The sequence below is a fragment of the Schistocerca serialis genome, chromosome 7 (genome assembly GCF_023864345.2).
Source record: "Schistocerca serialis cubense isolate TAMUIC-IGC-003099 chromosome 7, iqSchSeri2.2, whole genome shotgun sequence".
NCBI lineage: Eukaryota > Metazoa > Arthropoda > Insecta > Orthoptera > Acrididae > Schistocerca > Schistocerca serialis.
Window position 1 is genome coordinate 517,313,160 of NC_064644.1, and position 13,204 is coordinate 517,326,363.

The window sequence follows — 13,204 nt, forward strand, 5'->3', positions numbered from 1 at the left end:
CCATAGCTTTCCATGTAAATAAATTTACCAATCAGAATTCAACATTTTATTTAGAGTTTCAGTGACCCGTCGAACTCTATGACGAATGATCGTGGGCAGTTCAGAGCCACAACAGTTTAGATATAGGATTACTTGATTCAATTGCATACTGTTGAAAACTTAGGAAAATAGCTAATGAAACTCCTTCAGCAGCAGATACTGTTTGAAGAACCTTGTAAGGATAGAACAGCGTTATGGAAGTTGTGCTCCGTTATATCACAATTTGTTTAGAAGGAATAAAGTCAGAAATTCGCTCAGGAGACTAAATTTATTTTTTGACGTGTGTCGTGGATTTTGAATTCTGTGTCTGTAGCAAGAAGAAAGGCAGACAAACGGCGTTGTGCTAGATATAACAAGACTCAGAAAATCCGTCGGGTTTGTCACTAATTATGAGCTCTAATTGCTTTGCCGCGAAGAAAATTCTTTTCTGACGTTTATCGTGGACCATGAAATCTTTTCTTGTCGCAAGAGATAAAGCAATTGATCTACATCACATATCATCTTGATAGCTACAATTACGTTGATGTGAACCACTCATCATACTTCTAACAGATAATAATCTAATCGTTGACGAGCGAAACGTATTTTACAGTAGTAATTAAAGAACTTTAGTGATTAGTTACAGTTATATATATTAAGGACAAATAAGGCACCAGGACAGGCAGAGGAACACCTGCAGCTGCTCCGTGTTTCACAACGACTGCGAGAGTGCTTGGAGGTGAGCTGATGCCTTTTGTTGGTGACACATACGCAAATTAGTGTAGTTCATAACTATATACGTTAGTTTGTTGTGCTATACTGGGTTTCTGTTGTGTCCAGTAACTGTGAAGGCGATGAGACTGCTCCGGTACTTTTTTATAGTTTCTTAAGAACAGCCATAAAGGAAGGGAGTGGGATTGTAATAATAAACACAGGCTATCACTTCCTCAACTAGCCACAACGAAGCATGAATCCCAGAAATGGTAGGCGCTATTATAGCTAGACGAAACTCCTGTTTCTCCCTCGTACTTTAAATTACTATAGAACCAGAATTGAGAACGACATTATGGAAATGGCGAATGCACACTGAACGTCTCCCTTGTGTGACGTCAGAGGCCGGTGGACGTTGAACAATTTTACGCAAATGCAATCAAGGTGGTCTAGTGAGAATTAAAGATGCCGAGATACAGAGAGGCAGAGAAAGTCAATGGATTAACGAAGTCTTAAAAGTTGTGGCAGACAGAAAGGTCGTCGTTCGTTCGGCGAGAAAACTTTGGAGACTGCCAGCGGTGTTACTTCACTATTTTATCACCGAACGGAAACAAAAGACCCAGACATCTCTTGCCGAGATAAATATTCACGAAGCAAGATCAAACGTTCTCACATTGCATTACAGAAAACAGTGAAATGGCGTGTGACAGATATTTGTCTGGAATGAAAGTTATAATGCAACGAGTGCATGGTGCGGCTTCCCCACGATTCAAAATACTCTTCTGGCCATTACAATTGCTACACCACGAAGATGATGTGCTACAGATACGAAATTTAACCGACAGGAAGAAGATGCTGTGATATGGAAATGATTAGCTTTTCGGAGCGTTCACACAAGGTTGGCGCCGGTGGCGACACCTACAACGTGCTGACATGAGGAAAGTTTCCAACCGATTTCTCATACACAAACAGCAGTTGACCAGCGTTGCCTGGTGAAACGTTGTTGTGATGCCTCGTGTAAGGAGGAGAAATGCGTACCATCACGTTTCCTACTTTGAGAAAGGTCGGATTGTAGCCTATCGCGATTGCTGTTTATCATATCGCGACATTGCTGCTCGCGTTGGTCGAGATCCAAAGACTGTTAGCAGAATATGGAATCGGTGGGTTCAGGAGGGTAATACGGAACGCCATGCCGGATCCTAACAGCCTCGTATCACTAGCAGTTGAGATGACAGGCCGTCTGTAACGGATCGTGCAGCCACGTCTCGATCACTGAGTCAACAGATGGGGACGTTTGCAAGACCACAACCATCTGCACGAACAGTTCGACGTTTGCAGCAGCATGGACTATCAGCTCGGAGACCATGGCTACGGTTACCCTTGACGCTGCATGATGATGGCCGCATACGTGTTTGGCGACATCGTGGTCAACGCACATTGGAAGCGTGTATTCGTCATCGCCATACTGGCGTATCACCCGGCGTGACGGTATCGAGTGTCATTGGTTACACGTCTCGGCCACCTCTTGTTCGCATTGACGGCACTTTGAACAGTGGACGTTACATTTCACATGTGTTACGACCCATGGCTCTACATTCGATCCCTGTGAAGCCCTACATTTCAGCAGGATAATGCACGACCGCATGTTGTAGGTTCTGTACGGGCCTTTCTGGATACAGGAAATGTTCGACTGCTGCCCTGGCCAGCACATTCTCCAGATCTCTCACCAATTGAAAACGTCTTGTCAATGGTGGCCGAGCAATTGGCTCGTCTGAATGCGCCAGTCACTACTCTTGATGAACTGTGGTATCGTGCTGAAACTGCATGGGCAGCAGTACCAGTACATGCCATCCAAGCTGTGTGTGACTCAATGCCCAGGCGTATCGAGGCCGTTATTATGGCCAGAGGTGGTTGTTCTGGGTACGGATTTCTCAGGATCTATGCATCCAAATTGCGTGAAAATGTAATCACATGTCAGTTCTAGTATAATGTATTTGTCGAATGAATACCCGTTTATCAACTGCATTTGTTCTTGGTGTAGCAATTTTAATGGCCAGTAGTGTATTTAGTGTATCTGCGGAAATTATAAGTGAGAATCTTATGATGCGATCTGCTAGTAGACACCGTGGTAGACAGATATCCAGGTGGAAAATGTGTCAGAGCAGTTTATGGACGTAGAAAACTGCGCAAAATACCATCTCGACTGTTCTAGAATTGTTCACTATTTCTCAAATGACGCGTATCTGTGCACTGGAATCCTCGTCTGCGAAAAGCTCACTATACAACGGTGACGACACAAGTATTGTAGCCGTCGATGAATTCCCAGATTTAAAAAATATTCTACGCGCAAGAACCGTTTTTCCCGTCAGTGAAACCATTCTGCTTCAATTGCCCAAACAGTGAGATGGAAGAATACATCTGTGTATCACTTGAATAGTAGAAGTTCAAAGACGAACGACGTCGCTCGATGAGAAGCAGGGAGGCTCTACTAAAACGAAGAAGACATACTCTGAAATAGCTTTGTGTGTACACAAAAGGTGTTTTACTCATGATATCTCCATCTTAATGAGGAGATGCTGCATTCAAAATGTGTAGAGAAAGTGAACATGGCGTACATTACTCATTTTATAACTAAACACTAATTTCCTATAGAAGACTCATCCAGGAAAATATTTCTTCCACGTAGTTATTAATGGCCAAATACATTAAGACGGTATAAGATGTTACTTTGGTTACTTTCATTATTGCATAATCGTTTCTTACGAATTTTTCAGAGAGTAGTCAACGAAATTTAGGTACTGAATGGTAGAATGTTGCTCCACTCTTGCATAAGAGGTTATTAACCTGATGCAAATTTTTCGGGTAGTAACCAAGCCAATCACAGAATACGAATCTCAAAAGATTAGTCGCAGTCGAATATAGAATCGTATAGGTCACGATCCTGCCTATAGTCGATAGTTACAAAAAAAACTATAGGCTCCAGTGTACGTAGTCTGAAAGCAGTAAGTTCGAATCGTCATCCTACGCTGAGACCAGCGTTCAGTGGTGGTACGGACAACAGGTGCATCACGCAGTGCGAGACTGAAAAGGCGCGGCAGACAGAAACGTACTCCGAAACTGAAACACGTGAGACAGTACGATTCTCGGTGGCAAAAATTCTAATCCGCATGCAGGTTCACCATGAAATTTTGGCGTGTTCAGCCGTGGTGAAATGACGCTAAAATTTCGATCGAGGCTGCACAAACTTGGATACACGGTTCGGCAGGTCCACATCTTTCACCAGGCACAACTTTCATCTTCACGGTACGCTCAAAGAACCTCTCGAGGGAACGAGATCTTTCATGGATAAGAACCGTTACATGACGGTTCTCGAATGCCCAGGGAGCGAATTTCTATCGTCTAGGAACTGAACGACCGGTACAATGTTTACAAGAGTTTAATGAAGGATTTAATGAACAAGACGTTTTTTCGATTACTTGCTGTTTTGGATAATTCTGATAGAACCATGAGTGCATTATGAACTCAGTAAATTTTATTTGCTACAGAATACGATTTGTAATGTTATAATTTACATAGAGCTATGCGTGAATATAATATACAGAAACGAATGCAGATGTAAGGAGAGCACCGTTAAGAACGTTAATTTTACGGAAAGCTGGCTCTTGTACAAAGCGATATAACCGTATCTCACCGCTTCCGTATCGGAGATAACATTCGGTGAAGGATTGTGTACAGATGATATGCCACCAGTGGAAGTCCCATTCATGATAACGTCCGTTATTGGTAGACTGCCCAGACACCGATTTTCTCGGAATATAAAGATATAGATGACATTTGTAACGCTATTCAAGATAGACTGCCTGCTGACAGTTATAAAGGTACGAGGAGGAATTTAGGGCGTCTACATGAACGAATATGCATGAATATGAAGAGCTTAGATGGAAACCCAGTTCTAAGCAAAGAAAGAAAGGCAGAAAGGTGGAAGGAGTATATAGAGGGTCTATACAGGGGCGATGTTCTTGACGACAATATCATAGAAATGGAAGAGAATGTAGATGAAAATGAAATGGGAGATATGATACTGCGTGAAGAGTTTGACAGAGCACTAAAAGACCTAAGTCGTAACAAAGACCCGAGAGTAGACAACATTCCATTACAGCTACTGACAGTCTGGAGAAAGCCAGGCCTAACAACACTCTACCGTCTAGTGGGCAAGGTGTATGAGACAGGCAAAATACCCTCAGACTTCAAGAAGAATATAATAATTCCAATCCCAAAGAAAGGAGATGTAGACAGACGTGAAAATTACCGAACTATCAGTTTAATGAGCCATGGCTGCAAAATACTAACGCGAATCCTTTACAGACGAATGGAAAACCTGGTAGAAGCCGACCTCGGGGAACATCAGTTTGGATTCCGTAGAAATATTGGAACACGTGGGGCTATTCTGACCCTAAGACTTATCTTAGAGAACAGATTAAGGGAAGGCAAACCTACGTTTCTAGCATTTGTAGACTTAGAGAAAGCTTTTGGCAATGTCGAATGGAATACTCTCTTTCAAATTCTGAAGGAGGCACCGGTAAAATACAGGGAGCGAAAGGCTATTTACAACTTGTACAGAAACCAGATGGCAGTTATAAGAGTCGAGGGGTATGGAAGGGAAGCAGTGGTTGAGAAGGGAGTGAGACAGGGTTGTAGCCTATCCCCGATGTTATTCAATCCGTATATTGAGCAAGCAGTGAAGGAAACAAAAGAAAAATTGGGAGTAGGAATTAAAATGCATGGAGAAGAAATAAAAACTTTGAGGTTCGCTGATGACATTGTAATTCTGTCAGAGACAGCAAAGGACCTGGAAGAGCAGCTGATCGGAATGGGCAGTGTCTTGAAAGGAGGATATAACACGAACAACTAAAGCAAAACGACGATAATGGAATAAGTCGAATTAAATCGGGTGATGCTGCGGGAATTAGATTAGGAAATGAGACGCTTAAAGTAATAAACGAGTTTTGCTATTTGGGGAGCAAAATAATTGACGATGGTAGAAGTAGAGAGGATATAAAATGTAGACTGGCAATGGCAAGGAAAGCGTTTCTGAAGAAGAGAAATTTGTTAACATCGAGTATAGATTTAAGTGTCAGGAAGCCGTTTCTGAAAGTATTTGAATGGAGTGTAGCCATGAATGGAAGTGAAACGTGGACTATAAATAGTTCAGACAAGAGGAGAATAGAATCTTTCGAATTGTGGTGCTACAGAAGAATGCTGAAGATTAGATGGGTAGATCACATAACTAATGAGGAGGTAATGAATATAATTGGGGAGAAGAGGAATTTGTGGCACAACTTGACTAGAAGATGGGATCGCTTAGTAGGGCATATTCTAAGGCATCAAGGGATCACCAATTTAGTATTGGAGGGCAGCGTGGAGGGTAAAAATTGTAAAGGGAGACCAAGAGATGAATACACTAAACAGATTCAAAAGGATGTAGGTTGCAGTAGGTGCTGGGAGATGAAGAACCTTGCACAGGATAGAGTAGCATGGAGAGCTGCATCAAACCAGTCTCTGGACTGAAGACCACCACAACAACAACCTAACATTAGAGAAGAATTTATTTTGCGAGTAAACGAAACGCCTTAATTCATGTCTCTCAGCACATTTATCGTGGAAGTAGTGCCGTGTATCCTCACGTGCTCCATCACTGAATGACAAGTGTGTGGGGCATATTTAGTGCAAGCTGTTATGTGCCCGTAACTACACGTAGCCTTCAGCTGTAAGCTAATTTTTCCGCGCTTGTCTGCTGCAGCAATGTGGGCGACCCCGACGCTGCTACTGCTGGGTGTTTTGCTGGTGGCGCCAGACACAGCTGCGACCGGCCTCAACACCCGCTACGACGAGACCACCGGACGCATCCTGATACTGACCCACAGGGGTGAGTGTTCGCCTTCAGAGGAGCTCCTGTGATGGCTCCTCTCTGCTGTCAACCTCGCTATCTCCTTAGCAGCGCTTTCCCAGGACAAAATAAAATCCGTCATCGGTGCTGGCCTCTGAAACTATAATCAGCAAGAGTCCACACAAATAGTGTTTATTACATTTCGTATAGTTAATAGTAACCCCTTAGAAAAATAACTGAAAACTGATAAAATAAGACGAGGAATGTATTCTCAAATGCGAATGTTATAAGACTAGCTGCAGAATATACTGGTGACACCTACAATTTAAGCCGATCCGGTATTCGAACCGGATTTCCGCTTTGCGCGAGCGGTCGCCTTAATCGCCTGAGCCATGTGAGCAAACTTCCATATGTCACTATGTGTCTATGTCGTGCACTCGTACAAATGCTGTGATACTCGTGCAGGGAGAGACTTACGATTATTGTCTTCGTATGAAATACTACATTACATACTACATCACTGACGGGATAAATATTACAACATCAGGAGTTTTTTAACCTAAATGAAAGTTGCTAGGTGTGTTCCAGCGCTTGAAAGTTGACGTTTGTTCAGATTTCGCGCCAGTCGCATAAGAATGCCAGTAGTACCACCAGTGTAAGGATACAAATCAGGTTTGCTTCAAGTACTCCCTGTAACGACCGTGAGTGTTAGTTATTTTTGAGACGTGGTGAGTTGATGTTACTTAAGAATGCCTTTAAGGCGACAAAGACGTCCTTATCAAAACCTCACTGAGTCTGAACACGTAATAGGACTACGAGAAGCTGGAGGTTCCTTTTGCGATACTGCTTGAAGACTTGGGAGGAATGTAGCCACTGTACATAATTACTGGCAGCAGTGGTCACGAAAAGGTACTGTAGTGAGGAGACTGGCCTCAGGACTGCTACGTGCTACTTCCAAGAGGGAAGACCGTCGTGTTCGGCGTATGGCTCTGACGCATCGTTCTGAATTAATCTGAACAGCGGTTGGCACCACAGTGACACAACAAACAGTTACATATCGGTAATTTCAAGAACAGCTCAGGTCCAGACGCCCTGTAGCGACCATTCCACTAACCCCAATTCACACCATTAGCGAGGGCTCATTGGAGGGCAGGCATGTGTTTTCTGATGAAAGCTGGTTCTGACTGTGTACCAGTGTTGGGCGTGTGTTGGTCAGAAAGAGGACAGTTTAGGGCATGCAGCCAACCAGTCTGCTTTGTATGCACACTGGACCCACATATGGAGTCAGTGTTGGGGTGTGATTTCTTATTAGAGCTGGAGCACTCTCGTGATTATCCCACGCAACCTCACTATCTTATATCCAGTTTTTCCATTCTTCTGTAAGGAATTCGTGTTGATATTTTGTAATCATGAGTTACTGGTGCACGTGTGCTGCCTAATATGTTCCAAAACGTCACTTATAAGAACAGGATACTTCTCGGTCTCATACCTCGGGCTATTTTGGTGGTTGAAAGGTGGGGTTCAAGTGTTTGGGATAGGCTTTGAGCTATTGGCCAATTTGTATACCACACGGATGGACCGTCTTACAGGGTCAACGTTTCCATATTACACACTTCCTCCGGCTTAGGAAATCGAGCAAATCATAAGACTTGTAAAACATGGTTTCTTGGTGCAACAGCTATGCATAGAAAATGGCTGTAATTTGTAAGATATATTCCTAAGATGGTGGCAGGAGGAACAAGACTTCTGGTCAGGTGACTACAGGGTTATAAACACAAAATCAAATAGGGGTAATGCAGGAGTAGGTTTAATAATGAGTAGGAAAATAGGAATGCGGGTAAGCTACTACAAACAGCATAGTGAACGCATTATTGTGGCCAAGATAGATACGAAGCCCACACCTACTACAGTAGTACAAGTTTATATGCCAACTAGCTCTGCAGATGACGAAGAAATTGAAGAAATGTATGATGAAATAAAAGAAATTATTCAGATTGTGAAGGGAGACGAAAACTTAATAGTCATGGGTGACTGGAATTCGAGTGTAGGAAAAGGGAGAGAAGGAAACATAGTAGGTGAATATGGATTGGGGGACAGAAATGAAAGAGGAAGCCGCCTGGTAGAATTTTGCACAGAGCACAACATAATCATAACTAACACCTGGTTTAAGAATCATGAAAGAAGGTTGTATACATGGAAGAACCCTGGAGATACTAAAAGGTATCAGATTGATTATATAATGGTAAGACAGAGATTTAGGAACCAGGTTTTAAATTGTAAGACATTTCCAGGGGCAGATGTGGACTCTGACCACAATCTATTGGTTATGACCTGTAGATTAAAACTGAAGAAACTGCAAGAAGGTGGGAATTTAAGGAGATGGGACCTGGATAAACTAAAAGAACCAGAGGTTGTACAGAGATTCAGGGAGAGCATAAGGGAGCAATTGACAGGAATGAGGGAAATAAATACAGTAGAAGAAGAATGGGTAGCTTTGAGGGATGAAGTAGTGAAGGCAGCAGAGGATCAAGTAGGTAAAAAGACGAGGACTAGTAGAAATCCTTGGGTAACTGAATAAATATTGAATTTAATTGATGAAAGGAGAAAATATAAAAATGCAGTAAGTGAAACAGGCAAAAAGGAATACAAACGTCTCAAAAATGAGATCGACAGGAAGTGCAAAATGGCTAAGCAGGGATGGCTAGAGGACAAATGTAAGGATGTAGAGGCCTATCTCACTAGGGGTAAGATAGATACCGCCTACAGGAAAATTAAAGAGACCTTTGGAGATAAGAGAACGACTTGTATGAATATCAAGAGCTCAGATGGAAACCCAGTTCTAAGCAAAGAAGGGAAAGCAGAAAGGTGGAAGGAGTATATAGAGGGTCTATACAAGGGCGATGTACTTGAGGACAATATTATGGAAATGGAAGAGGATGTAGATGAAGATGAAATGGGAGATATGATACTGCGTGAAGAGTTTCACAGAGCACTGAAAGACCTGAGTCGAAACAAGGCCCCCGGAGTAGACAATATGCCATTGGAACTACTGACAGCCGTGGGAGAGCCAGTCCTGACAAAACTCTACCATCTGGTGAGCAAGATGTATGAAACAGGCGAAATACCCTCAGACTTCAAGAAGAATATAATAATTCCAATCCCAAAGAAAGCAGGTGTTGACAGATGTGAAAATTACCGAACTATCAGCTTAATAAGTCACAGCTGCAAAATACTAACACGAATTCTTTACAGACGAATGGAAAAACTAGTAGAAGCCAACCTCGGGGAAGGTCAGTTTGGATTCCGTAGAAACACTGGAACACGTGAGGCAATACTGACCTTACGACTTATCTTAGAAGAAAGATTAAGGAAAGTCAAACCTACGTTTCTAGCATTTGTAGACTTAGAGAAAGCTTTTGACAATGTTGACTGGAATACTCTCTTTCAAATTCTAAAGGTGGCAGGGGTAAAATACAGGGAGCGAAAGGCTATTTACAATTTGTACAGAAACCAGATGGCAGTTATAAGAGTCGAGGGACATGAGAGGGAAGCAGTGGTTGGGAAGGGAGTAAGACAGGGTTGTAGCATCTCCCCGATGTTGTTCAATCTGTATATTGAGCAAGCAGTAAAGGAAACAAAAGAAAAATTCGGAGTAGGTATTAAAATTCATGGAGAAGAAATAAAAACTTTGAGGTTCGCCGATGACATTGTAATTCAGTCAGAGACAGCGAAGGACTTGGAAGAGCAGTTGAATGGAATGGACAGTGTCTTGAAAGGAGGATATAAGATGAACATCAACAAAAGCAAAACAAAGATAATGGAATGTAGTCTAATTAAGTCGGGTGATGCTGAGGGAATTAGGTTAGGAAATGAGGCACTTAAAGTAGTAAAGGAGTTTTGCTATTTGGGGAGCAAAATAACTGATGATGGTCGAAGTAGAGAGGATATAGAATGTAGGCTGGCAATGGCAAGGAAAGCGTTTCTGAAGAAGAGAAATTTGTTAACATCCAGTATTGATTTAAGTGTCAGGAAGTCATTTCTGAAAGTATTCGTATGGAGTGTAGCCATGTATGGAAGTGAAACATGGACGATAAATAGTTTGGACAAGAAGAGAATAGGAGCTTTCGAAATGTGGTGCTACAGAAGAATGCTGAAGATTAGATGGGTAGATCACATAACTAACGAGGAAGTATTGAATAGGATTGGGGAGAAGAGAAGTTTGTGGCACAACTTGACCAGAAGAAGGGATCGGTTGGTAGGACATATTCTGAGGCATCAAGGGATTACCAATTTAGTATTGGAGGGAAGCGTGGAGGGTAAAAATCGTAGAGGGAGACCAAGAGATGAATACACTAAGCAGATTCAGAAGGATGTAGGTTGCAGTAGGTACGGGGAGATGAAAAAGCTTGCACAGGATAGAGTAGCATGGAGAGCTGCATCAAACCAGTCTCAGGACTGAAGACCACAACGACAACAACATTCCTAAGATTACGATCTCGAACAACTTTGATAGTTTTCCCGATACATTTATCACTTTCCGAGCTGCACAGGTTAAAGTTACTTTACTTGTAATGTAACTTTCGGTTTGAGACGAAAGCTAAAAAATAAATCACAGCTGCAAATTCCTCAAACTTTAACGACATTTTCTATAGGTATTTATCTTGCCACCTTCCCGATTTCAGTAACATTTTCTCATTATCGAAAAACACCAATGAAACATTATTTTTGGGTACTATAACCGAGACGTAGATTCCAAGACAGCTATACAAAGTAAATAGTTCTTGATTTTTATATTATACTCTTAAGATTCCGATATAGAACAGTCCTGCAAATGTTCTTGATAGCTTTATCCGTTTCAAAGATATAGAGCTTTAAAGTTGCACTCCTTTGGTGGGGTCTTGGAACCACGGATGGTAAGTGTGACGGTGGCTCTGTGCAGGACATGGAGCATCTGCTCGCCTGCCCAAACTGCCCTTATAGGTGCAACCCCGACGATTTATGGCTGGACAAGAAAGAAGTCATGGACGTGGCCCCATACTGGGTAGAAAGATTGTGACATGGTTTCCTGATATGAAAAGTAAAGCAAGTACACTACTTCTACACGTACAATACCCAAGTAAAAGACAGTGTGAGGCGAAGACGTGATTTAGAAACCGACATAGGAAGGAAACATGTGCTGTCAAGTGTCTCCCTTATCACCAGAAGGGTTCTCGGACTCCCATGTTGTTGCAGTAGCGAAGCATATGCAAAATATCTGTGCACATAATATCCAGCCTGAGTTGTAAAATTATATATTTCAGTGTTATTTCAGTTTCATGTAAGTAAAGTATCAAAATATTACTGAGTGGCATGCCACGTTGTAGCAAAGAAAAGAAATCAATCAGTAGAAAAAATGCATCTGTAGGAGCACGAAAGTGGCGACTATGCTCTTGTTCATTAAAAGGTTTTGACTGAAAAGTGAGGTACCAGCAACTTCATTCTACCTTCCTAAGCACCTTCAAAAATTTTTCCGGAAGCTTGGACATATATCCGAGCTCTTCCACAATAAGAGAAACGTACTGGCAGAGAGACGGAATAGTAATGAATATTGAAAGACTGCTGACAGTGGTTTTTGTATAGAAAGGGCGAAAGATACAATGACAGTGTGAGCGAATGATAGGGACACAGTGGCACTGAAACATAGCTGACAGTGAGAGAACACTGGTAAGAAAAGAGTGAAGGAGACAGTGTCAATGAGAGAGGAATAGAGAGAATCAGAGTGGAAGTGGGTGACAGCCAATGATAAAGAGAGACAGACTCAGTGACAAGGAGGAAGACAAACATAGTGACTGTAGGAAGATACAGCTAAGGTTTGAAGAAATGAATGAGGTAGTAAGAGAGAGCTATAGGGAGACTAAGAAGTGTGAGGAGAGAGAGTATTAGTAGAACAGAACTAAGTAAACTCTGGCTGTAAGACAGGGGAAGAGATGGGACAGTGACAAAAAGACACAAAGAGATAATGACAATGAGTCTGTCTGAATGAGTGGGTGAGAACTAGCTAGTGAGAGTGGATGGGAGTGAGCGACATATGACGAAGAACCAGTGGATTTGAGAGAGTTACAGGTTGGGGAGCTAGTGGGTGTGAGAGTTGAGTTACATAACAGAAAGAGTGCGAATATGTCGCCATGTCAAAACATTTGGGAGCACTTATGAAGGTTCTGAGATAGGTACAATGAGGCAGCTGGTACCCCGATTTTTAGTGAGTGTCTTTTAATAAACAGGAACATATTCGCCTTTTTTGTGCTCCTTATAGGACTATTTTTCCGCTGGTTGCCTAACCGTCCCGCTTTAGGCTTCGAGCCCCTCTGCCTAGGCTCCTGTCGTTACATTATGGAAGATTTCGAAGAAGGGCACTCGATTCGGCGGAACAAAACCCAAAAGAATGTTCGCCATATGAGTATGAACTTCTTGATGCAATAATTTACCCACAGCCGTATGTACTGTAGAAATTTATTTTATTTTATGAACTTCTATGTGCTACCAGTTTCGGCATTACGTTGCTGCCATCTTCAGGCCCCACTCGTCATAGTCGTAAAATCGCTATACATG

At 42.2% G+C, this 13,204-nt stretch overlaps 1 protein-coding gene across 1 annotated transcript in view; it reads left to right on the forward strand.

Annotated features, from left to right (window-relative positions):
• LOC126413192 (myogenesis-regulating glycosidase-like) overlaps positions 1–13,204 on the forward strand; it is a 41,989-nt gene that overhangs the window by 25,226 nt on the left and 3,559 nt on the right. Inside the window, exon 2 of the mRNA XM_050083088.1 lies at positions 6,530–6,655. Within this exon, the coding sequence (XP_049939045.1) occupies positions 6,530–6,655 (126 nt within the window). The remainder of the gene's footprint in view (positions 1–6,529; positions 6,656–13,204) is intronic.